The sequence below is a fragment of the Pogona vitticeps genome, chromosome 6 (genome assembly GCF_051106095.1).
Source record: "Pogona vitticeps strain Pit_001003342236 chromosome 6, PviZW2.1, whole genome shotgun sequence".
Taxonomy (NCBI): domain Eukaryota; kingdom Metazoa; phylum Chordata; class Lepidosauria; order Squamata; family Agamidae; genus Pogona; species Pogona vitticeps.
Genome location: NC_135788.1, coordinates 65,828,099 through 65,853,597, shown reverse-complemented (window position 1 = coordinate 65,853,597; position 25,499 = coordinate 65,828,099). Strand labels below are relative to the sequence as shown.

Sequence of the window (25,499 nt, the reverse complement as noted above, 5' to 3'; positions counted from 1 at the left end):
AAAGGTCTATCCAGTTCAGTCCAACAGCTGCCATTCACTGTCAATTCAGCTGCCCATTCAATTTAAAAATCAAAGAACAGCTTCATATCATCCAGTATTTATGAAGCTTGTGGGATCTCAGCAATTCCTTGAAAAAAACAGGAGAACCTTGTGTGAGGGTCAGGATGGTGGCAACAGGTGTTACAGACACTTTGAACTGAAGAATCTATGGATGGCAGCTTGTAGTTAGGTCCTGAACAGAGGAAAAGTGCTTGTGTTGAGTTCTCTGTGGAAGAAGTTCAGGAGCAAAGCATTTCCTTTCGTTTCAAAGTCTGCTTGCTCCTTTATTTTGCTTACACATGTAAAAATAAAGGCCCACCCATTTCTTGTAACAGGTGCAATGTAATGACATAAGGCAAGACTTTTTTACAAATGGGAAGTGGTAGACTAGATATAGTAAGGCACTGGATAGTGGTGGGCTAAAAACAATGATTCTCCTAAGTACCCAGTATAACTTGTTCACAAGATTATCTATTTTATTCATAGAGTTGTTTATTGTAATGGAGAGCAGATTTATATGGATTGTTTCTCTCGTTCAGAATGTTAATGCACATGATTTTAGTCTCACAGCTGTGGAGTTGGAATATCATATGTACTATGCCTTGGTTTTCCAGTGGTCCATCAATGGTAATGATCCTAACCAAAGAAAATGCTGTGGAGGAGTGGCGACAATTAATGGGACCATCAGATCCAGAAAAAGCAAGAGAAATTAATCCTGATTCACTGCGTGCTAAATTTGCAAAAGATATTCTGCACAATGCTGTTCATGGAGCATCAAATGAAGAACATGCTGCAAAAAACATAAAGTTTGTTTTTGGAGATGTTGATTTGGAGAGCCTAAAACACAAATATGTTTATGTATAATAAAATTTTGAAGATCGTTTCTTTTCAGCCACATTTGTCATACAAATAAAGCTAATCTTACCTCCTTATGAAATACTGTGTTTTTAAAATTTGTAATTGACAGATTTGACATAAACCTGGAGGAATTGTTAATAGAGTTTTGTACTAAGCAGTTGTAAAAGAGCAAAAACACTGTAAGTAATTGTAAGAATCCACGCTAAGAAAATAAGCCAAATAAGAATTTATGCAGCTGGGGTAATACAAGGATATCTGCAAGCGGGATCTGAAGGCCTTAGGAATAGACCTCAACAGATGGGAAACCCTGACATCTGACCGTTCAGCCTGGAGGCAGGCAGTGCATCACAGCCTCTCCCAATTTGAAGAGACCCTTGTCCAGCAGGCCGAGGCAAAGAGGAAGTCACAAAAGCAGCAAAACCAGGGAGCTGGACAGGGGACAGATTGGATTTGTCTTCAGTGTGGAAGAGATTGTCACTCTCGAATTGGCCTCTTCAGCCACACTAGACGCTGTTCCAAGTCCTCCATACAGAGCACGTCACCATAGTCTTTCGAGACTGAAGGATGCCTAACTGGAACTGGAACAAGTTGAGAATATTCTAGACCTAGTATCTATGGATCTAATTGGACCAAAACAAGCATCCTTAGGAGGAGCAAAGTATATCCTTTCAATACAAGACCAGAAATCTAGATTTGATTTCTGCTATTTAATGAAGGATAAGAGCTCAACACACATAGAATTTAAAAAGTGGTTGAGGTTTGTAGAAAGAAAAACAGGAAGGAATGTTAAGCAAATTCAGACTGATAATGGAATAGAATTTACAATTGCAAAGTTCCAGTCAATTTTGAACAAGCATGGGATTATTCAAAGAAAGTCAGCACCATATACCCCAACACAAAATGCCTTAATAGAAAGAAGAGGTCAAACACTTCAAAATATGGCAGAGGCTATGATAAAAGGTAGTAAACTATCTGATAAATTTTGGGAAAAGCTATTCTTTGTGCAAATTTTAATTTAAATATACTTTGGCATAGTGGCATAAATAATATACCTCATACAATCTGGACTGGGAAAAAAACAAATTTAAAATTTCTGCTTATATTTGGGTCACCAGCATGGGTGCATATCCCTAAAGAGACAAGAAGGAAAGGTGATAGGAAGGCGAAACTAATGTATTTCTTGGGTTACCAGCAAAATAGAAAAGCATATAGATTTGGTTTACTTAACACAAAGTAATCCTTAGCAGCAGTGCATCATTTAATGAGCATGCTTACTAGAATAAGATTAATTTGCCTCCAGAAACTATCATCCAATATGCATGTAAATAATCTGAAATGTAAAATATTGTAAACAATTTAAGTGAAGAATATATGTAAACAAAACTGCATTAAGCAATTGGAGGAGATTGACAGGTTTGACATAAACCTGGAGGAATTGTTAATACAGTTTTGTACTAAGCAGTTGTAAAAGAGCAAAAACACTGTAAGTAATTGTAAGAATCCACACAAAGAAAATAAGCCAAATAAGAATTTATGCAGCTGGGGTAATACAAGACTTGTATCAGCTGAGAAAGAAAACCTAGGATTGGCTAACCCTGGATAAAGCAAGCAGACCCAGCACACACACTCTGTGGTGTCATGGTGATGTGGTCGTCGTGGTGAAAGGTGCTGTATCGTTGTGGAAGAATCTTGGAGAAGGACTCTGACTGCTGGACTGAATTATATGGACTCTGATTGCTGAATTGATTTACAAGGACTCTGATCTGATTTATGCCTGAACTCTATTGGAACTGCGGTGTTTGACCACTGGACTGGAAACAAGGACAAAGCTGTATGTGTATGTATATTTCCTGCAATGAACTTAATTCAATACAATAATTTCTGCTATCAGTACTGTTTCCTTGCCTGGTAACTTCATAAGTCTGGGAAACTCTATTTGTTGGTGTCACCTGGCACACCTGGTATACTGCAACTCTTTCAATAATGACAGATTAATAAATTCTGCAAATTAAGAAAAAATGTTTACATAGATTGTAATTGAAATTTTACCATCTGCTTTATGGAGGAAATGGCTTCCTCTAACAAAATATCTTGGTCTTCTTTGTGATCTTTGACTCATACATAAAGATCTCATGCCAGCACAGAGCCATTCTCTGAATGTCCTGGAACTGATTAGACTTCTGGCAAGAACCCGGCCTTCACCCTCCTCAGTACACATCTCTGATCCTGCCTTCCACCTGCTCTTTACCCATCTCCTAGCTAGCCTCATAGCTCAAAGCTTCTCAATAAGCCTGGAAGCAGTACAAGCTCTGGAGCAGAGAAGTTGTTTGAGAATCATCATGTCAAACACCCAGGTCATCTCTGCATATCATCTGTAAGCCTGGGCTTTGACAGGGATGCATTGTCGGGTGCACAAGCATGTTGCTGGCGGTATCCCAAAAAGGAGGATGGCTAAAATCTGTTGGCGAGGTGCCAACTCCAAAAAAACAGATGTGGTGTTTGCCTCTTTAGAAATTTGGAGTCGGCATTTGGATACTGAAACTCCACAAGCACTCTGTTGATGAAGACAAATCTTGGGCCTAACATAACAGGTTAAACAGAGTCCCTTATCAGGCAGCTTCAAATTCATAAGCAGAGTAAAAGACACAGACAGTTTAGGAAAAACACCAACAGAGTTTGATAAAGACTTAGGACATAATATATTCAGACTTCATATATTATTTTTCAGCATAGATCAGACATATATACATGGCATTATATACATAGCTTGTGCATAAATCTCTTAGAGCAACATAGACCTTCAAAGAAGTAAAGGCCACCAGACTCACTACTGTATGGCAATGTGCTGTTCTTACTCTTTTGCTTATATAGTAAGAGCAGCCTATCACTATACACAAAGCAGCTGAACGTAGTTAACCAGCACTACCTAATCTTGTTCCAGCTTCATGTCATCAGTCATCCATTTTACATTGACTCTTACAGGCATGACTTTGCATTTGTCATCCATTTTACATTCACCCAACAATGTTAAATTTAACCCATTGCTCACATGTTAGGAACAAATCCTGACAAAATCATCATCATTTGAGAACTGCAGAGCTGGATGGGACTGTATAGATCAAGTCCAGGTGCTGTCAAGCAGGCTCAGCTGGGAATGGAACTCTCAGCCTCATGTAGAAGCCCTGCACTGTTCTGATTGAAGAGCACCTTGAAGGATGTTGCTACTGCTCTCATCAGATGATTTCTTGAGATCCCTGTGAAGAGATAAGGGGAGGATACTATTGTGTGATGGACAGTCCGAATACCTAGCCTGTCCATCACAATAGAACACTGATGGGATAACCAATGACCGTACAGGAGGGCAGAACCAAAAAATAAAATAAAAGGGGACAGAAAGACATAATCGGTTAGAACTAGTGAGGAGACAGTTTAGGCAGTAAGGGTCAGAGTTGTGTTCGAGAGAAGAGTAATAGAGAGATAGAGAAAGATATAAGAATAGGACAAGTCTTGGAAAGTTTATGTGGTTAAGTTTGGACAGAGTTAAACATGTTAAGAAATAAATAAATATTTGAATATATAAATACCTTGTTTACAGTGAATCTATATAATCAAACTTAAATGTAATCAAAGTAATGTTTATTAAATGAAGAAGAAAAGACCATTTATGATTTTCTGTATATGATTTACATACAAACACATAAATAATTTACAGGGCCAGCAACAGAAACAAAAATTAAGGTATGACAGAAAGGCCAGAGAGAGAACATTCAACCCTAGAGATGAGGATCTGATGCTAAAACCCATCAAAGGGAATAAGTTGCAATTAAATTGGGCAGGTCCGTACAGAATAATCTCCAAAATGAATGAAATCAATTATATAACCCAGGAGGAGGGAGAACCAGGGCAAAAAGTGGTTCACGTAAACATGATAAAACCATATTATAGAAGGGAAAACGTTGTCCTATTTTCTAGGAAAGAAGCTGACAATGAAAGATATGAATTACACTACAGTGGTGCCTCGCTTGACGAGGATAATCCGTTCCAGCGAAATCGCTGTAGAGCGAAATCCTCATCAAACGAAATAAAAAAGCCCATTGAAATGCATTGAAAACTGGTTCAATGTGTTCCAGCAGCCAAAATACCTCAATGTCCAGCGAAGATCCTCCATAGGGCGGCCATTTTCCGATGCCTGTGCAGCAAAAAAAAAAAAAACATCCTGAACACAGCAGGGTGCCATTTTGAACAGCCGGTGGCCATTTTGAAAACCTGATGATCAGCTATTTTGATCGTTGTAATGCAAAGAATCGGTTCATGAAGCACGAAACTCAATGTCGTAAAGTGATAGCAATCACAATAGCAATCGCAAAAACAGTATCCTGAAGCAGAGTCGTCTTCAAGCGATAACCGTTAAGCAGGGCACCACTGTATTGGGTAGGGAGGGGCGAACCCAAATATAACCCGGAATATGTCCAAATCAGTCCCTTACTTTCCCCAGAGAGACTAAAAGAAGTGAGAGCCTTGCTGATGAGATACAAGCTGGTCTTCTCAAACCAGGGGTAGCATAGGGAGTAATGCACAAAAGTGATACCGGAGGTGCAACTCCAAAGTGTACAGTGGTGAAGATTACAGTGCCTGTAACGCAGAGATGCGCTGGGCCACTTCCAGATCAACAGTCATCAACTAAAGATGGCTTGAGGTATGGGGTGTTTATTAGCAGCCGGCTAGGTTCCTGCTGTCTTTAAGACCGCTGGAACCTGGGGCCGGGGACTTGCACATTTGATGATCAAGGGTTATTTGGATACCGCTGCCATTTACCTGTTTCCGCACTACAGCAGGTCACCTCCTTTTTGCCAAAGGATGGCAAATTCAAATTTGAATTTAAATCAACAAAGTGTGGCCCGTATTTAACCCATATTATTGTCTCGTGTCTTTATTCTGGGGTTAGGAGGGCAATAAGGGTTTCCTATATTTTGCAAAAGAAAAGTTACATTTCTAAGCTGACAGTCATTTTACATTTCTCTTTAATTACATTTCTCTTTAATTAAAAAAGAAGAAAACGTAAATGATAAAACATTTTATTTTTGGAAAAATAACATTCCAGAAACTCATGGTATTATAAACCTTTAAAGACGTTTTCGGCAACTCTTTAGGTTTGCTCCTAAGTGTCATTAGAGCTACAATATTTCTTGTAATAACAACGTAACATTGAAGGGACAAGTTCAAATTTACCTGTTATTAATTAGCAGGATTTCATTATAGTGCACAGGGAAATATTGCATTCTGGAAGTGTATACAGTGGTGCCTTGCTAGACAGTTACCCCGCATGACAGTTTTTCCGCTAGACATTGACTTTTTGCGATCGCTATGGCGATTTGCAAAACAGTGATTCCTATGGGGGAATTTCGCTGGACAATGTTTGGTCCCTGCTTTGCAAACCAATTTTCACTAGACAACGATTTTGACAGCCCCCTCCTTGCTCACAAAATGGGTGTTTTCGGGACTTAAGCTTTGCAAGACAACTATTTAAACAGCTGATCGGCGGTTCACAAAGCGGCTTTCCTATGGCCGATCTTCGCTAGACAACGATTCTTCCCCATTGGAACGCATTAAAAGGTTTCAATGCATTCCACTGGGGAAATGCTTTTCGCTAGATGATGATTTCGCTAAACAGCAATTTCAGTGGAGCGGATTATCATCATCTAGCAAGGCACCACTGTATATTCTCTTCCAGGACTAAGCATGTGGGGAAACAGCATTCTACCTGTAAAGCCAGCCTGCTTGGCACAGATTGGCTTGCTACTGTCGAAGCTCCTGCTCTCCTCCACACAGCAGTTTTATAGAGGAATTTTGCTTTTTTAAAAAAAGTAAGAGCAGCAGTAGGGTGCCAAATGAAGAGATAATCCATGGATCACTTGGCACCTTGGTTTTTGCTTGTTTGTAAAAAGGCACAGTCCCTTTATAAAATATAAATTCCTCTGGGGATGGGTAAGAAGAAGGGTTACAATTAATAGTCCATCAATGCACTGAGCAGCCAGCTAACAACCAAACAACTCTGTGCACAGATGACTCAAAATGAAAACGTTTAGAAGCAGCAAAGTCAGGAGGAGGTTAGGTTTATGCTGCCAACAGAAAATTCCATAGTGACTGCACCTTAGAGGACCATCTTTATCTACCCCTTCGAGTTAAATGAAATTCAGATTATACCACAAAAGATTAAATTATTTATTGATGAAAAAGTTTACAATTGTGTGAGATTATACAACAGCTTTCAAGAAATACTTTACATCCCAGTAGTAATCATATTGGCCCTTGGTCCATACTATCCTATTGCAGATGCACAAATGACCCGACACTTTCTTTACATTTACACTCGAGGATGTCCCTTCAAGACAAGCACAGAGGGAGAACTCAGAAACACACCATTTTTTGGGACTACAGCTCCTGGATTCACCCGGTAACATTACTTAATATTAAAAGGAATGTTTCTAGACTCTGTACAGATTATCTTTCAAAAGTGTCCAATGTTTCAAACATTACACCATGTCAGCAGTGTTTTACCTCGGTGCAGTTATAAACAACACAAAAAGCCCACCTATATTGATCTCTTGTAGGGGATTAAACTCTATCTCCAATCACTGTAAAAAAAAACCACATGGTGATGCAATCCAGAAAATCACACACAAAACTGAGTTCTGTTGTCAGATACAGAAAGTGAAGGATCTCAACACAAGTCACTTCGTAGCGTACAGTGGCACCCCCTGGCTAGCTTTGTGGTAGAAAGCTACAGAATCATGATCACAGGACATGAACATCAGCATTCAGACTCTGTTGCATCAAACATGGTGGCAGCAGGGGTGAAGATCAGCTTCTTACAGAATGCACTTGATGTAGGCATTTATACAGTGGAGCTGCTGCACTTTTTTTTTTTTAAAAAAGGACACCAGAAGATCCCATGATTGTAAATGTTCCTGCATACTTTTCTGCATTGCAATCAATTGTTCAGAGAGACAAGTTACGGACCAAGGATATTCTGGTGCCTGAACACATTTCCTAGATCCCATACATTAGAGGGAATCTAATTCAGGCACATAATAGATGTAACATTGAAGGGACAAGTTCAAATTTACCTGTTATTAATTAGCAGGATTTGCTAAGGGGTTCCATAAGCTGAAGAGAATAGGATGCCCCAAATGGAAAAGAGATCCATGTGTGCCCCTAAACACTCTTAATTGGGGTAATTTCCCACCACTTTTTCTATCCTAAGCTAATCCTAGATCTCTCTTTCCTCAAGTTTTTAGAAATAGTTTTTGAAAATGACCTAAAGAATTTGCTATTTGTAGCACATCTGTTCAGGACTTTTAAAAGTTTAATTCTATTTTAATAATCTCTTCTTCGTGCAGTAAATACGTAAGCCTAGGTTCTAAATTCTCAAACTGGATTTGATTTGGTTTGGTTTTGCATGTACTGATCTTGAGTTAACATTTCTATGTGCAAAGTTAACATTCATAACAGATGCTGACCCAAAGGAAAAAAATTTGCAAATGCATTTGATTTAGGATGCCTTTGCTACACAAGCATTCACATAGTTCAGCAACAAAAAATGGTGTTTACTATGGAGAGAGAAATAATACTGGATGCCCCTTCTAGAGAATATGTGTGTAGTGAACTTCAGAGGAAATTTTCTGGAACACGTTAACACAGAGAATAGCCTATCCAAATACATATGCATTAGTAAATTATGACTGGCAATGTAAAATGCAGGTTCAATCGATTGATTCTCATCAACTCACCACATGTAGGGCTAAACTATATGTGTGGCTTAATGTGAAAAAGTATTCCTTTAACCGTACATTGATGCAAATAATGTCTGTTTGTAAATGTTTACATTGATGACTTCAGGAAATGCCCACATGCCATTCTGGCCAAGTGGTGAGCTTTGTTGTGGGGAAGTCTGCAATTCACATTTTTTTGGAATTAACTTCTTTCTGGTCACTTCTGAGCTTAGTGATCTTCTTGGGACTAGCAACCACCGGTTTGGCATTCTTAGAGTTTTGTTTTGGCACCCCGTTGCGACCAGAGTTTTTAGCATTCTGGTTTTTATTTGCCACTGCTCGCAGCTTCTGTTCTTGAAGTCGTTGTTCCCATCTCTAGGAAAAATAATTTAGAAATAAAACAAGATTTTAAAATATATGTCCAAGTTTTAAAGATACGTGACAAACAACTTGCTAATATTGTGATGATACACCTGTTCAGCTGGTAATGGAGCTGTAATAGTGTAGAGCTGAGGATGAACAAAGTATACAAGGCTGTTCTACACAATGTACTGTAGGACCCCTATATCCACTGGGGTTTGGTTCCAAGCCCCTCCTGTGGATACTGAAAACTCTGGATAATAGCAAATGCTATATATCTAGCATGTTAGAAGGGAAAACAGCAGAATAAAGTATTTTCACATGCATTATCAGAACTGGCCACTAGACAGAGCTAGAGACTATGCTATGCATTATTCACTAACAAGTATTCATAGCACGGTTTCTGGCTCCATCTAGTGGCTAGTTCTGGTAATACATGTCAAAATATTGTTCAAAATATTGGTGGTTGCCAAAAGTTTGCAAGGTACTGTGGCCTCAATGTCTAGCCCATGCCAAGATATCAGAACACAAACCGAGGCCATGGTGATTCTATGAGATCTAGGAGCTGATAGACAGGAACTGGCAAGAACTGATGGACGAGAGAGATATAAGGAATTTTGCTACATGAAGAAGCAGAAACGTGGCAGGAAGAAAAGGGAGAAATGGTAGAAAAGCAGAAACCCAGAGAAGGGTAGTCCCATCTGAGAAATAGGAGATATCCCTTGGGAAAAGGAGGAGGAAGACGTCTTGATGCCAGACAGAAAAATAGAGCCCTGGCATCAGAAGGGCTGATACATGACACAGTGCAAGAGGGGAGGAAGAAACCCTTCAAACAAAGAGAGAACTGTCAGAGGAGGCAACCAATGTTATCACCCAGGAGGCTGAAATCCAACCTGGGAAGGCTGTGAGAGGAGATGCTGGGCCATCAAAAGACAAGGACTGGGGACACAAGAAGTGTGGTCTGGCAACTGCTGGGCCAAGGAGTCCTGAGTGACTGGAACTGTGTCTACAAGGAGCATCCCTGGCAGAGGGTCTGGTCCCAGTTTAGCGTGCCCAAAGGATTGGCCTCCAAATAAAAATACAGGCTGCCTTCAGGAGAGAGGGAGAGAAAAGAAAAAGGGGAACAGAGGAAGTAAAGTGATTCCACTCCCCATTTGAATAGTCACTGGCAGAGAAGGAGACCTTGCAACCGTCAACCACAAGGAGTGAGATCGGAGCCACTGGAGGGAAAATACCACTCTACCTGCCAACAACCTTGAGGGAAAGAAGCTTGGCAAAAAACAGAACCTACAAAATGAGCTGAGAGCTCAGTGAAGGGAACTGAGTGCTCCCTCCCAGAGAGACAAGAGCCCTCCTGGTAAACAAAAGCAGGGAATGGAGGACTAGCACAGAGAGAGAGAGAGAGAGAGAGAGAGAGAGAGAGAGTAGGGGTAGTGTCAGGAACTGGGACAACTGACTCTGCATATAATACTGTAGTTTGTTACCTTTTCTCGCAGTCCAATTTTAATAAACCATTTTGAGTTTTACTCACTGACTACTGGTTATGTGCGTTCAGTGATGGTTGTTCTCTCCTATTCAGTGAGAACCCAACTGAAGCCACTGGGGCTGTCGGGGCTCACACATGCCTTTTCAAACCTTCATCTACTCCTTTTACTGAGTGAACAAAACCTATCTATTCACACCAGACTAAGGCAAAAAAAAAAATGCCAGTGTACACATTGTTTCTACACACCAATCTATCGTATTCAAAGGAAAAACTGGCTTCTCCACATTTTCCAGTAAAACAACCAAAAATGTCTCAAAGGGAATTTCCAGGATGATGAAAAGTGGAATACACAAAAAAAAATTCCCTGGAACAGTTTGAAAAGATTTTAACTAGCCTGCCAAGCATGTGGTTTTTGCAATACATTCTCCTGAAATCCTGTGGTGCAAAAGCATAAATCTTAGTTTTGTGTTCATATAATAGCAGCGTGTTTATATAATGTGGCAGTTTATGTTAATTTGCTGTTCAATATGGCTTCTTATACACATGTACTCAATGGCTGGCCACAATAATAGCCATACCCAGTGATTAACATGTCTGCAAAAATTCTCATAATCACTTTCTTTGTGGTATTAAGTTCAGTGGCAAAAGGTTTTGTTGGAAATATAGCATGTTCTTCTGCATTGTGTATCTGCTCATCTCACTACTGACTACCAACCAACTTATCTTTTTAGACCACTGAAAGGGAAACATATTTTAGAAGTGTTATTAAATGTACTCACCTTAAATCTTTTGCTTAAAGGATCCTTCCATTTTTCAACAGAACAACCATCAAGAAGCATCAACCTGAAATAATGGTAGAAACAAGTAGGGCACAAAGACATTTATAGTTAATTTCCTAATAACAGAATGCAATATAAAAGACAAGGACGCACTCCAGTCAGGATTAAGTACAGTACTCTGATAGTCTACTGATATCAATGGGAGAGATGTGTCTCATGCTGCTACCCTAATCCCACATAGCTAGAAAAAAAAATTCACTGAACTTACTGAAATTTACACCTGAATAGAATGTAACCAAAGTCTGTTTCACTCAGATCAATGGGACCTGAGCAATTTTGGTTGCGCCTGTGCCATAACATTTGATATACAGAACCATCCTATGGAAGGCAGAAAGGAGAATCCTGTGCCCTTCTGGGTCATTACAGCCAGAAGTGGTGAAAAGAAGATGGCTTCTTTCAGTCTCATAACTGCTGCACCCCTTTAAAAAACCATACATATATTAAGGCAGGTGAGATAAACTACAGGACCTGGAAAAAATTGTACTGTGGGACTCTACCTCCCAGAATTCTACAGACACCATGGTCACGATGCTTTAGTCCAAAATAGTAACTTTTCCCAACTCCGTACAGGGCTAATGAGGTTCTAGGATGCTTCAGAACATGCTGGGAAACAAGCAGGCTTTGGATGTTGCAGATTCAACAGCTTATGTTTCTGGGATGCCTCAGAGGAAGCTTAGAATTGTTCGCTTAATTTTATCTAATCATTTTTCACTCTAACAGGTGCAGCCCCCCCCCCAAAATGGGAGAGTATATAAAACATTTCAACATTTTTATAGTTTAACTAATGCAAGTCTCTTTGTTTTCACATTAATTCCAGGATCTCATTTATTTATCTATGTTATATTATATATATTTATAGACATATAGTATGTCATAAATTGACCAATGTTTATTTTATATATTTGCTGTATTCAAGATTACCCATCTCCTTCCCCATGTCTGTTCCAGAAGAAAGTTTGGAGTAAACTGATTAATTTCATATCTGCTAAAATTCAGAAAAATAGATCTGCATTAGACCTCAAACTGAGGCAATAGTAACGGTATTCCTTGGAGATAAATGTTGGACTTGACTCTCAAAACTATCTCGAGCCACATTTAAAATGAATCCACATGATCCAGCCAAAGACCCAAGTTTTGTGGCATTTTCCAACATCTGTACTTCATCACAGACAACATCCTTCTCTCCTTTTTAAGTGTCTGTGTCCAGTAAAAGTTACCACAGCTTAAGGAAATGAATCTCACAGCCTCTTGTTCTCACAGACAAACTGAGAGGCATTCTTTTCTCCTCAAGTGTGACTTTTTTCCTAAGAAATCTCATAGGAAATGTGGTATTTCTTGCAACTATCTGGGGTTTTTTGGATAAAATGTCAACCTGCACAGGATAATTATAATTCCTGCACAGAATGGCATATTTCCTGCACAGGATTCATCTTGAAAGGGCAGAAGAAATACAAGGCTGTGCAGGATTGTTAGAATTCCTGTGAAGAATGGTGTTTTTTCCTGCAGCTGTATTTGCCAGGCAGAATATTAAGGTGTACAATGTTTGGTCATTTCCTGCACAGAAGAACAGGCAAAAATTGAAAAAAATAAAAGAGAAACAAAATGAAGGTGTCATTTTTGCTGTAGCTGGGAAATCTCACACATGTGCGGGGGGAGTCTCAGCATTATAAGACTCACAATATCGCCAAGAACAAGGAAAACTGCAAGTACTCATCACATTCCTACCACAACTAAAGTAAAATCACATGGTTTTATCTTCCAAGTTACTTGCCCACACAGAGTTCATTTAGGATTCCATGCTTCCTGTCAAATTGGTCCATGACCTGGAAAGCATGACTTTTGTATCTCAGTCTGTTGCTGTTGTATTCAACAGAGAAGAAATTATTACAAACTGCTTACAAGACATGCATACATCCCTATATGTATGTTGGACCCAATACTGCATGACATTGAGCATTTGTGATGACCTTTTGCTGTAATTGCCCTAATTCAGTGCAAGATTTCCATGTCCTTTAATGCAAGATGAAGGCCCACAATATAATTAGAAAAATGGGTAATTGTGATAGAAACAAGAACGTGGTATTTCTTCCAGTACTTTTCCAAGGAAGAGACCATTACTTCTGACATTTTTAAAAACCACTGTAACTCAAACCCTGTTTACATACAGCCAAATGCAATGAGAAACATAATATTTTGTTTTTGCTGTCTTTCCCCCCAAAATCCTTTGATGAAGCACACAAAATAAAAACAAAAACCTCAATGACCTTTAGAAACATCACTGGTAAATTTGTTCCATGAAATATAGATCTCCTAATCTTTGCATAGACCTGAACATAATTTTTAAAGTCTTTGTTCACATGGATGCATTGTAATTCTGAAATACCTCAAGATCAACTGCTATCACGTTTCTTTCATTTAATCTCATTTTATTTACCCAGAATCAAAGACATTTAAATTCTGCTGGGTTGTTGGTTTTTTAATCCATAGTTTCTGCCAGCCTTTCTATTCTAATGTCCATCTGTCTCCTTTTCTGATAAATACGGCACGGAAACCATCAGAGCCCCTGGAACTGTTTCTCTGGGAGGGATGGGGGTGGGGTTCAAGATTGATATTTATGAATCATTTGGTCATGTTTTCTGTCATTTTGTTAAGATGGACATCACAAATGTGTCAACAGTGGAACAAACAAACAAAAAAATGAAAATGTAAGAAGTAGTAATCAATGAAAGTGAAAATTAAAGAACGATTACAGGACTTAGGGAAAAAAAGCCAGCATCAGAATACTTCCCTTATACAAATCTATACTGGCTACACCTAGAATTAATAACATTTATTTGAGTTTCTAGAGCAACGGCTCCCAACTTCGGGTCCCCAGATGTTCTTAGAGTAAAATTCCCGGAAGCCTTCACCACTAGCTGTGCTGCTCAGGATTTCTGGGAGTTGTAGTCCAAGAACGCCTGGGGACCCAAGATTGGGAACCACTGTTCTAGAAGAACTCTCAGAGCAAACTAGTACTTGGGGGAAAATCTAGAATAAAGAGAATTATAACTTATGGAAAGGGTGAGGAACATTTCTTGGTTTTAGGAAAGAACAAGAACAAATTGCCTTCTTCCCCTTCAGCGCAAACTTGAAATCTAGCACATCCTAAAAGAACTTAGAACATCCTGAATGAAAATCTGCCAGCGTATAAACAAAGGGAAAAGAAATGTGTCCCTAAATGTGGGCTGCTTCTTAATATAAATACCACATACTATTCAGATGGTCCCACAATTTCATTAGTTCTCCATTACTGAAATTTATCCCAGTTAAACATGGGTCCTGTGTTGTGTTAAATTTTATTTATTTATTTATTTATTTATTTATTTATTTATTTATTTATTTATTTATTTATTTATTTATTTATTTATTTATTTATTTATTTATTTATTTGATTTATATCCCGCCCATCTGGTCTATTAAAAACACTAGCTCTGGAGCATATGCAGAGCGCAAACACATGCTACAGTAAAACAACACATTTATGGATGTTTCTCATTGATGGCTCTGAATCCTCATGTTGTAGGCTTTGTTCCTCACTTAGGATCATAGAATAATTGAGTTGGAAGGGGCCTATAAGACCATCAAGCCCAACCCCCTGCTCAGTGCAGGAATCCAGAGCAGATCTGGCAGATGACAGTCCAATTTTCTCTTGAAGGCCTCCAGTGTTGCAGTGCTCAACACCTCTACAGGTAATTGGTTCCACTGTCATACTGCTCCAACATTTTTCCTAACATTCAACCTAAATCTAACTTCCTGTAACTTGAGCCCATTGTTGCGTGTCCTGCACTCTGGGATGACTGAGAAGAGATCCTGCCCCTCCTCTGAATGACAGCCTTTCAAGTACAGTATTTGAAAAGTGCCATCATATCTGCCTGCTCTCTGCTTTTCTCAAGGCTAAACATATCAAATTATTTCAGTCTTTACTTATAGGGCTTGGTTTCCAGTCCCCTGATCATCCTCGTTGCCCTCCTCTGAACTTGCTCCAGTTTGCTGGCATCCTTCTTAAAGTGTGATGTCCACAACTGGACACAGTACTCTAAATGAGGCCTAGCTAGTGCTGAACATGGGATTTGAAGATCATGCTTCTGTTAATGTATCTCAAAATCAAATTTGCCTTTTTTGCAGACCCATCTCCTTGTTGGCTCATATTCAGCTTCTGATCTGCAATTACTCCAAGATCCTTCTCACTCATAATACTACTGAGCCAAGTACCCCCCCATCTTATAACTGTATATTTGGATTTTTCCCATAGGAACTTTTCACTTATCCCTGCTGAATTTCATTCTGTTGTTTTCAGCCCAGTGCTTGAGCCTATCCAGATATTTTTGAATTTTGTTCCTGCCTTGCAAGGTACAAGCTATTCCACCCAATTTTGTGTCATCCACAAATCTGATAAGTATTCCCTGCATTCCCACATTCAAGTTGAGCTCAAGCACACATAATAGATATCGCTGATACAGAGCCTTCCCCCCTCCTTCCCCCCCCAGCTCCAGAAAGTAAGCCCTGGTTTGGCTCTATGAAACGACTCCTAAAGAAGGTGGGTGTTTTCTAGTGCCACTTATTGGCAAGACACATTTCCTCCCGCCATGACAGTGACAGCTACATTTGAGATGTATTTTGAGGGACAGTAAAACACTTCATAAGAGCAGAGCTCCTCTCTGACTGTGTTAATTGGGCTTAATTCCAAGTAAGCACGCATAGGACCTACTGTAAGCCCAGTTACTTCTAGAGGGATAAACCACAACAATATTTTTCCCTTCTCCTCTGCTTGACTATTTTAATACATGGCTGGTTGTTAATTCCTTCAAAGGGCTTAGCTACACAGCAGTCTTAGCCCGTTCGGGGGGGCGGGGGGCAGAGGGAGCTCAGCTTCTCCATCCTAAAACTCCCTGACACTCATGGTGCATTTAATTTGCCAAACTCAGTTAGTTATGTAGTCTATATGGAATCACCTACTTACACAAAGAAAGTGTAAACAGGCCGTAAGAAACAAAAGACTTGTACAAATAAAAACAAGGAAAGAAAAGGAGCAGAGAGGAAAACCCCACCCAAATCTTGGATTTTATGCCAGAGAATGCTCAGTGAGCACAGAAGTCTGACTGGCTGAAAGGAGGGGAACAGAAACCCAAGAGAGAGGGCAATGGAACGGAGTGTTCTGAAGAGCACATCAAGCTACAGCATCTTGTTGCAGGACTTGTACAGACTGGCAATGCTCTCAGTTTATTTGGCATCACCCTTCCCCTGTACAAGAGGGAGTGACTAGAAAGATCTGAGGAAGTACAAAGTTTGCAGAAATACCAAACTTGTGCAGTGGGAAACGCTTAGAGAAGGGTTCAAAACTAAATGAAAGTTGTGTATGCTGAACAAATAAAGAATATAGTGGTGCCTTGCTTGACGATTACCTCGTTAGATGAGGAAATCGCTTGACGATTAGTTTTTTGTGATCGCTATTGCGATCACTAAACAATGATTGAATGGGCTTTTTTCGCTTAACGTTGATTGGTTCCCTGCTTTTGGAACCGATTTTTCACTTAACGATGATCAAAAACAGTTGATTGTCAGGTTTCAAAATGGCCACCCACTGTGCAAAATGGCTCCCCGCTGTGCTTTAGGACAGATTCCTTGCATTACAGGCACTGAAAAATGGCCGCCCTATGGAGGATCTTTGCTGGACACTAAGGTATTTCGCCCATTGGAATGCATTGAACTGGTTTTCAATGCATTTCAATGGGCTTTTTCATTTCGCTTGATGAGGATTTCGCTTAACAGCAATTTGAACGGAACGAATTATCCTCATCCAGCGAGGCACCACTGTACTGTCTGACATGCAACAAAGCGCCTTGAACAAGAGACTTCCACACTTCAATAATTTTGTGAAGTTCTTGTTTATTATTGCTAATCATATTTCCACCTCACTCTTTCTCTAAGGAGCTCATGGGAGCATATGGCAACAGCCACTGGCAGGATGAATTGAATGCTACTTGGGCTGGATACTACTGTATCTTTACGCTGCCCCTTCTCCACCCACACAAGATAAAAAGAAACTTTCTGTTGTTTCAGAGCAGGCAATGTATGTGTTTGCGGTGGGGTGGGGCAGTCATAGAGTAACTAGCAGCTTTTTGTTCTTAAAAGATCAAGGGAGGAAGGGTGTAAAAATTCCAAACCATGTTGCGTGGATGCCTGACACGACAGCCTCGAGATCACCTTTCAGACATGTCCCATCGATGTCTGGACTCTTGTCTACAATTTATTTGCACTATCCATGAAGGGGTTCTGCTAAGCCTGAAGAAGCGGCATTTTATTCACAAAAGCTTAGAATCTGTATGATTTTTCAGTGGTCCAATAAAAGGTATCATCCACCCTTACAATAGAATGGTAATGCATGACCCAACTCCCTAGGCTTTATGACTGAGCAGAGATTTGAACACTCTAGCGATTGTGCTACACTCTCTCCATATTCTGGAAGAAAATATTCATGACACAAAAATCTACTGTAGCGTTCTGAAGACAATATGTTTGCTTACCTTGAGTGCCATTCATAACACATAATGAGGACGTCCTGATTTGGTAGAAGAGGTGGGCACTGGCAGGAGGAATTGGTATACAGAGGAACTAGCGAACGGGGGACTGGAGTGGAAGATTTCAACACTTCCTTCACGTCGACCATTGTGATTATTTCATTGCAGTTTCCTCTCTCCAAACTCTTTACTTTAGCATGAATAACTGCAACATGTAGGGTAAAGGTAGATGGATGAGTAAAGATGTTGAGTGTTCAGTGAATCTTTCCCACCATGAGGAAAGATTTTGAAGAAACAAACTTCCTTATTTGGTACATGTTTTTCAGAAACAAGCCTTTTACTACACAGCACACTTGCTGGAGAATCAGCCCCCTTGAACTGTGGGACTCGCTCCACACCTGTGCTCTTACTACAGCCTGTAACTAGAGCCCCTGAAATTTCTTATATTGGGGTGTAACTTAAAGTTGCAAGCTTCTCTTCACAAATCAAGGTTTACCCCTCATCCCAGTGAGAAAGATGGGAAAATAGGGCTGACAAAGGCTTTCTGGGCGAAATTTCTGGGGTTGCTTTTGACTTTTACTGAGTCGCAATATTGGAAGGACTTCCTGCTGCTGTGTCTCTCTCACTTGCCCTGAAAACTGAGAACAAGAAATGAGGGCCTACTAAGGAATCTACCATCCAAAGAAGGCACAGTAGAGAACTGAACCCCCAACCTTGCCTGGTACCCAACTCCCTGGGCTATCCAGTCAGCTGACTCCTTAAAAGAGGCACTTAAAATGTAGTTCTTTTGCTCTGACTTTGGATTCCTATATGTTTGGCATACATCGCATGCTTCAAACAGGTTGCTCTGGAATGTGACTTACTTTAGCATAGTACGGGATTTCCACCATTATCATCTTTGAAAACAAATGCTGCAGTACTAAAGCCACTTTATCTGAGAGTAGGTCTCACTGAACACCCTCCCACAAAACAGCTACCCATCCTGCTCACTCCTCACAGCCCATGATTCTAGAAATGGTGACACCTAAGGAGGCCAAGAAAGTTAACACCACAAACCACACTTTCTGGGTTGTAGTCCCTTTCCTCTGAAACAAGATTCCAACAGAGGTTTGTCAGGCACCTTCTCTCACAGTTTTTAAGAAATTAGTAAAAACAACATTGTTTAAAGTTATCTTTTATAATGCCTTACCACCTGAGATGCTCAAATATGCTTGATTTGATTAATGTATTTAAGGTAGGTTTTAACTAGGGACAGGATTTTATTCTGTTGTATGGTATTTATTGCAAGGCACTTGGTTTCATTTATAATAATGTTATTTTAATGTGTTGCAAACAACCTAGGGAGTACATGCACTATGGGGTGGTATATAAGCTGAAATAATAAATAATAAATGACCAACATTTATTTTGTTAATTGATGTGTTTATCACTGTGCTTGGAACAGTAGAAAATTATATATGAGTGAGAACAACAGTACCAGCATTATTGGCCTCAATATTGTTAACCCCCCATCACGTCTCCTTTTTCATCCTATTCTTTTCCCTTCTTCCCATGCATTCCACTAAGGATAGTGACTCTCCAGACAAGCAATGTGGCTTCTTTTATATGTGCAAAAAAGGCTGTCTCTTTGGGATACTATATAAAACAAAACCCTTTGCTTGCAACAAATCTCCTCTGAGCATGACTACATCTGCATCCTTCCGGGTCAATATTTATTTAGTACCAAACCAAATCTTATTTCCCTGGACAAAATCATTGATCATTATCAATTTAACCTACAAGTTCCAGCAAAACCCATATGTAGCTAACCATTCAGATAAAGCCCATTCTTTTTCAACTATAAAACCACGTGGCAAAATCAATAATAACCTCTGTTTTAAAATTCCTTGCTAAGAGGATGGATCCTTTTAAGGAGAAAGGCAGGATAAAATATTTTAAATAAACATTTTAAATAAATAAATAAATCGTCTAAATGTGTATAATAGTTTGCATTTTAAAGATTCACTCTCATTCTACTGTTGATTTCAACAAAACACTTACTGAAAATGCACTTTAGTTAGAAGTCAGCAGATTTTAATAGAACTTACTGACCCAGAGTCATCATATCAAGTCATAAAACATATGGAGGGGCATTTAGAGTGTAAGAAGCTGCAGTTCTTTGGGATCTATTGGAAAAAGCTCCACTAAATGGAATTGGACTCACACCTGAGCAAACATGTAGAGGTTTTGGATACACTTCTGCAATACTCTGAATACTTACTAGGAAATTAGTTCTAATGTGATTGGTAATAGTTCCAAATAAATACAGTTATTTTGGGGTTCTAAGTCCTTTCCAATGAATAGGACTTTTACTTTGAGTCCTTACTAGTTTGCTCAGAGGTAAAGACCATTGTTCAATATAAACTTAGTACCAAATAAATATGCAGTCAATACAGCCGCCAAATACTCAGGTCAGTACTCTTAAGGAGATTTTAGGAGGCTTATTTCTCTTGTTTAAAAAATATTATTTGAACAACACACTGTCTTAATTTTTATTACTTCAAAAATGTTTGGACAGGGGGTTTGTTTGATGTTACTTAAGTGCATCATTAGTTTTTTTTTTAAATCTAAGAAATAAAATAACCTCTGTCATTTCCCCTCTTTGGCCCACAAAGTAGAACTTAAGAAAGGTCAGTATCAACCAGATCAAAAAAAATAAAACAACCCCTTCCCAACCATCGCTAGTTAGAAGGTGAGAGGGGAAATAATAAGTCCGCTTCACTTTCTCATAATCTAGGGCAAAGAAGAAGAAAAAGCATTAGCTCCTCAGCGTTATGTTCCTGCTGTTTCGACCCTCTGACTTTCAGGGGAGATAATCAACCGGTCGGGTTTCACCGCGGCTGAAGCGCATCCTCAGCGCGCAAAGACGGTAAGACGAAGAAGTTTACAGAGTGATCACGATCAAGAAGTAAGAAGAGTCACTCGACAGTTACAATGCTCGACGTAGTATAATTTCCTATGATATGTTTAAAATAGATGCTTACCGTAACTGTAGTTTTTGTCGAGATACGTCATAATCGTCGGCTTCACTTTCTTACACTTGCAGCGAGCTTTATTTTGAGAAAACGACAACAGAAAGGACAAACAGGATAAGATATGAAAGTTGTCGGGAGATCCGAAGGAAGAAACGCTCTAACGCTTCAGGGAAGGGGGTTCAGACGACTCACCCGGGCTGGAGTTCTTGCATTCAGCAAGCAGAGGTCTCTCCTGGACCATCACGTCGTCGGACAGGTCGATCCACTTGACCTCGTCTTAAGGAGAGAAAACACAAACACACAGAGAGGGACATCTGAGCTTCGGATTGGAACCACGAGACTGGAAGGAGACGGGTCGGGGATCTAAGCGGGACCCGGTCATTCAGTCCAGCGACACGGCCGGGGATTTCTTCTAGCTTTTGGAGCCCCACAGGCGGCGCAGCGCCGAGAGCCGCCTATCCCCCGGGGCTCGACGGCGGGCAGCGCGCAGCCCCTGCACACACACCCCGCCGCGAATGCCCCGAGGAGGGCCGCGTCCCGGACGGCTCCAGGCGGGACCCTCTTCTGGGCAGAGCGGGATCTGCCCGGCTGGCTCTCCTCGTGGGGCCCGGCCTCTTAAGACGGGCGTCTCGGAACGGGAGGGAAGGAGGGCCACGGGAAAGCCAGGAGCCAGCCGTCCAAGTGCGGAGGCACCGGCCGCCCCGGGAGGGGGGCTTCCCAGCGCAGCCTCGCTCTCCCCGGTACTGCGAGGCATCATTATCCCCGCCGCGCGGCTCCCGGTTGGAGCCTCGGACCGGAGTCCCCCGCTCCGCCCGCCCGGCCCGGCTCTCTTCCGAAGGGAGCCTCTCCCCCCCCCCCGGGGTGGCAGCGGCGCTTTGCTTCCCGACTCACCCTCGGGCAGGTCGGTGACGATGGCCTCGGGGGCGATGCAGACCCCCCGGTCGTAGACGGGCAGGTCCTCGCAGGCCAAGGCCTCGGGCCAGCTGTGGTTGTAGCGCCGCATGAGGGGCTCGCAGCCGTCGCGGGCCCGCTGGCAGAGCGACTTGCAGGGCTTGATGGGGTCGTGGAGGAACTCGAGGGTGCAGATGGGCGCGTACATGGCGCAGAGGAAGAAGCTGAGCACGGGGCTGCAGGCCGCCTCCACCAGCTCCTGGTACTGCTCGATGGCCAGGACGGCGTTCTCCTGGGTGCTGTGGTGGAGGTGGTTGGGCATCCGCGTGATGTTCCAGGGCATGTGCCGGCACATGGGGATGCGCACCGGCTCGCAGGGGGAGCCCGGCAGCCCCGCCGCCCGGGCGAAGAAGCCCAGCCACAGCCACGCCAGTACCTCCATCGGCCGAGACGGACGGACGGACGGACAGACAGAAGCCACCCGGCGGATCCCTTGCGAACCTTCTCGGAGGGGAAGGGATCGCCCACTGATTCGGTCCCTACTCTTCCGTCGAAAGAGTGGCGGGTAGCCGGGGACAAGTCCGAGCCTTCCGCCTTGGGCTGGCCTCCCCGTCGGCTCCGGCGATGAGAACCTTGCAGACACCATGGGCTTGCCGGGACCAGATTTATAATCGGTGCCGCCGGTGACGTGGGGGACGGGATCGATCTCCTTCGCCAGCACCATCCATTGGGGGGTCGGGGTGGGGGTGAGGCGGGCGGGCGGGCGCGCGTGTTTCTTCACAGGCACGCACGTTGACATCACCTCGGTTTAATTTAATCCCGGGGCGACATCAGCATCACCAGCCACACATTTCTCACCGCGCGTCTCAAAGCTTACAATTGGTTTGCCCCCAGTGAGCGATCTGACGCGTGTAATAAATTTTTGAAAGTGAATTGGGAAAAAAGGGATGTCTGTGGAAAGAGGGTAGGATGTCTGATTCTTTTTATCTTGTTTTATAGCTCCAAGCTCATCGTCGAACGAGCGCAATCTTTTCAATCCATCTCTCAACTTTCCTGCCTGCTTGTAAAGCTTTAACTTTTCTGAGTTAATTTTCCTTGAATTTTCTGTAATGACCTCCGTTACCCATAGGGGGCTACATCGTATAGTGACTCTAATAAAATACTGTAGGTGGAAATGTGTACTCATGAAATTGTATGGCTAAAAACTGGACTCAATTGAACCTATTTCATTCAGACAGATCCACCACTTTTTCATTGCGGTTTCACAAATATGTGCCCTTAAGAGATCAGCCTCCACACAAGTTCCTCATTATCAGTAGGATTGGAATGTATTAACCGTAAGTTGGGAAACATATACTGTATAGGTTTAAAAGAAAAAACACCTCAATTCATACAAACACATATCTTCAATATCTTGGATGTGAAGAGAAGCCCTTTTGATAATCCACAGTACTACAGGGTCTCTATTGGAGTCGACTGAAAGGAATCAACAATATACAGCCGATGTCCTTTCCCCTCCCAATCCATTTCCTTAGTAAGTTTCTAGAGCTCATGGTTACAATTCTGCTACCTCTGATTCTTAAACCAGGTGCCACAGATTAAACCTGTAAACTTCCGGAGGCAAAGCATCTAGTTTAATTAAAGAACTCCTTGGTCTATAATGGTAAGAACATCACATTAACAGTGTTAATAGTAATATTTTATGATGAATTTTAAAAGCAATTCCTTGCATTTATGCTTTGCATATAATGAACTGATTTGATCAGTATGTTTCATTTTTTCCTTGGCAAAGCTGTGACATCCAGCTTTTGCTGATTAATAAAACCTGATAGTAAAATCAATCATCTAAACATGCTTTCATATTTACACTTTGTTTACAGTCAGCAGAACTGTCTTTCAGAGTTTAAACCTGATCTATATAGAATACTAACAATATTTTTTGAGATATGTGGAGATAGCATTTGTGACCCACAGCACATACTGTATATTTACATTTTGCTGATTCATAGGATCACTGGTCAGGATAGTTGTGCAAATTTCTTTAGCACCAGTAATAGTGGCATAAAGGTAAAACTGAATGCCATCATCATGACCAACACTATTTAGATGTGCTTCTGTCTCTCGTAAGCACTACTTGATGGGGTCTACAATACTATTCACTGATGAAGGGTTAGAGATGGATGAATATGTCATTTTCACTTTCTCCCACATCTGATTTTTTTTTAAAAAAAATTCAAATTATTTTGATCCTATTTGTGAACAAATTTGTGAATGTTGGTTATTTACCAGAAACAGCTACATGAAAATTTCTGGCAAAAACAAAACAAATATTAAAAAATGAAATGACAAAAATGTGCATTTTAAAGACTAACTGCTATATTTTATCGTGGGCATTCGTGGTCAAGTCCACTTCTTCAGATAATCTGCTTTCATGGACTTATTTAAAAAAACTTGCATATACATACATACATACACATATGCATATATATAAATATAAATATAAATATAAATATAAATATAAATATAAATATAAATATATATATATATATATATATATATATATATATATATATATATATATATATATATATATATATATATATATATATATATATATATATATATATATATATATATATGCATATATATATGCATATGTGTATGTATGTATGTATGTATGTATATGCAAGTTACTAAACTTGTATGTATGTATATGCAAGTTACTAAAACTAACAGCTATTGGCAGGTGCGTCCTCCATGAACTGGTCTCCTTTTGTCAGCCGTTTAAGTTAGCAGACATCAATCACACCTCGTGGCACTGAAATCTGGAAATTAATAATGGCATGATATGACAGTGCTTATCATCAAAGTAGTTTTTTAAATTGTTTTTTAAAAGAGGGACACATCAGCTTCCCACATAGATGTGTTTCTATACTGCATAGGTATGGAATGTTTGGACCTTTTATTATCCCCACCCAGCATGACGAGTAAAACAAAGGGTGGTGGGAGCTGTAATAAGTCATAACCCCTCCCATGCAAGTGCTTGGAAAAAAGAGAAATTAGCTGCCAACCCTTTAAAAAGTGGTACTGAACTACCTGGGGTACAGCTAATTGTTGATACGTATTTACTAATGGCCCATGATCTTACTTTGGACAAAGACTTTTTTTCTTCCACCCGTGGCTGTTTTATTACTTGATTCGATGAATACCGTGTTTCCCTGAAAATAAGACAGGTTCTTATATTAACTTTTGCTCAAAAAAAAACACAAAACTTTAGGGATGTCTTATTTTTTTCACGTACAACAATTTACATTTATTCAAATACAGTCATGTCATCTTCTGGTTGCTGCATACTGGTGGAGGGCAGTGTTTCACTTACTGGGGCTTCTTTTGGGGGTATGGCTTATATTACGAGCATTCTGAAAAATCACACTAGGGCTTATTTACAGGTTAGGTCTTATTTTGGGGAAAACAGGGTATATGCATATTAAATTACCTGTGTTAACATTTGCGTAGTCCTTCAACAATAACAGAACAAGGTTACTCCACTGCAGTATCCCACATACACGCCAAGAGCATGCTCTTCATTTATTTCATGTTGTTCACCAAATCACATTTGGGATTCTTGAGGCAAAATCCACAGACGGCCATTTCCCTTTGTCTGTTCTATTAGCCAGTGGGTG

At 40.7% G+C, this 25,499-nt stretch overlaps 2 protein-coding genes across 2 annotated transcripts in view; one reads left to right on the top strand and one right to left on the bottom strand.

The window, feature by feature from the left end:
* NME8 (NME/NM23 family member 8) overlaps positions 1-7,545 on the top strand; it is a 50,669-nt gene extending 43,124 nt beyond the window's left edge. Inside the window, exon 14 of the mRNA XM_078378726.1 lies at positions 654-7,545. Coding sequence (XP_078234852.1) covers positions 654-903 — 250 coding nt within the window. The 3' untranslated portion in view covers positions 904-7,545. The remainder of the gene's footprint in view (positions 1-653) is intronic.
* SFRP4 (secreted frizzled related protein 4) lies at positions 7,096-22,367 on the bottom strand. The gene is made up of 6 exons (XM_020788181.3): positions 21,817-22,367; positions 21,118-21,201; positions 20,935-21,000; positions 17,918-18,116; positions 11,295-11,358; positions 7,096-9,044 (listed from the first exon to the last, which is right to left on the bottom strand). The coding sequence occupies exons 1-6, from the start codon at positions 22,256-22,258 to the stop codon at positions 8,856-8,858; spliced, it is 1,044 nt and encodes a 347-aa protein (XP_020643840.1). The 5' UTR covers positions 22,259-22,367; the 3' UTR covers positions 7,096-8,855.
* Between the last annotated feature and the right edge of the window lie 3,132 nt (positions 22,368-25,499).

Coding starts and splice junctions, on each gene's coding strand:
- SFRP4 (XM_020788181.3), bottom strand. CDS start 22,258: ATGGAGGTACTGGCGTGGCTGTGGCTGGGCTTCTTCGCCCGGGCGGCG. Junction 21,001..21,117: donor ATGCAAGAACTCCAGCCCGG/GTGAGTCGTCTG, acceptor CTCAAAATAAAG/CTCGCTGCAAGTGTAAGAAA. Junction 18,117..20,934: donor CGACAAAAACTACAGTTACG/GTAAGCATCTAT, acceptor TACATGTTGCAG/TTATTCATGCTAAAGTAAAG.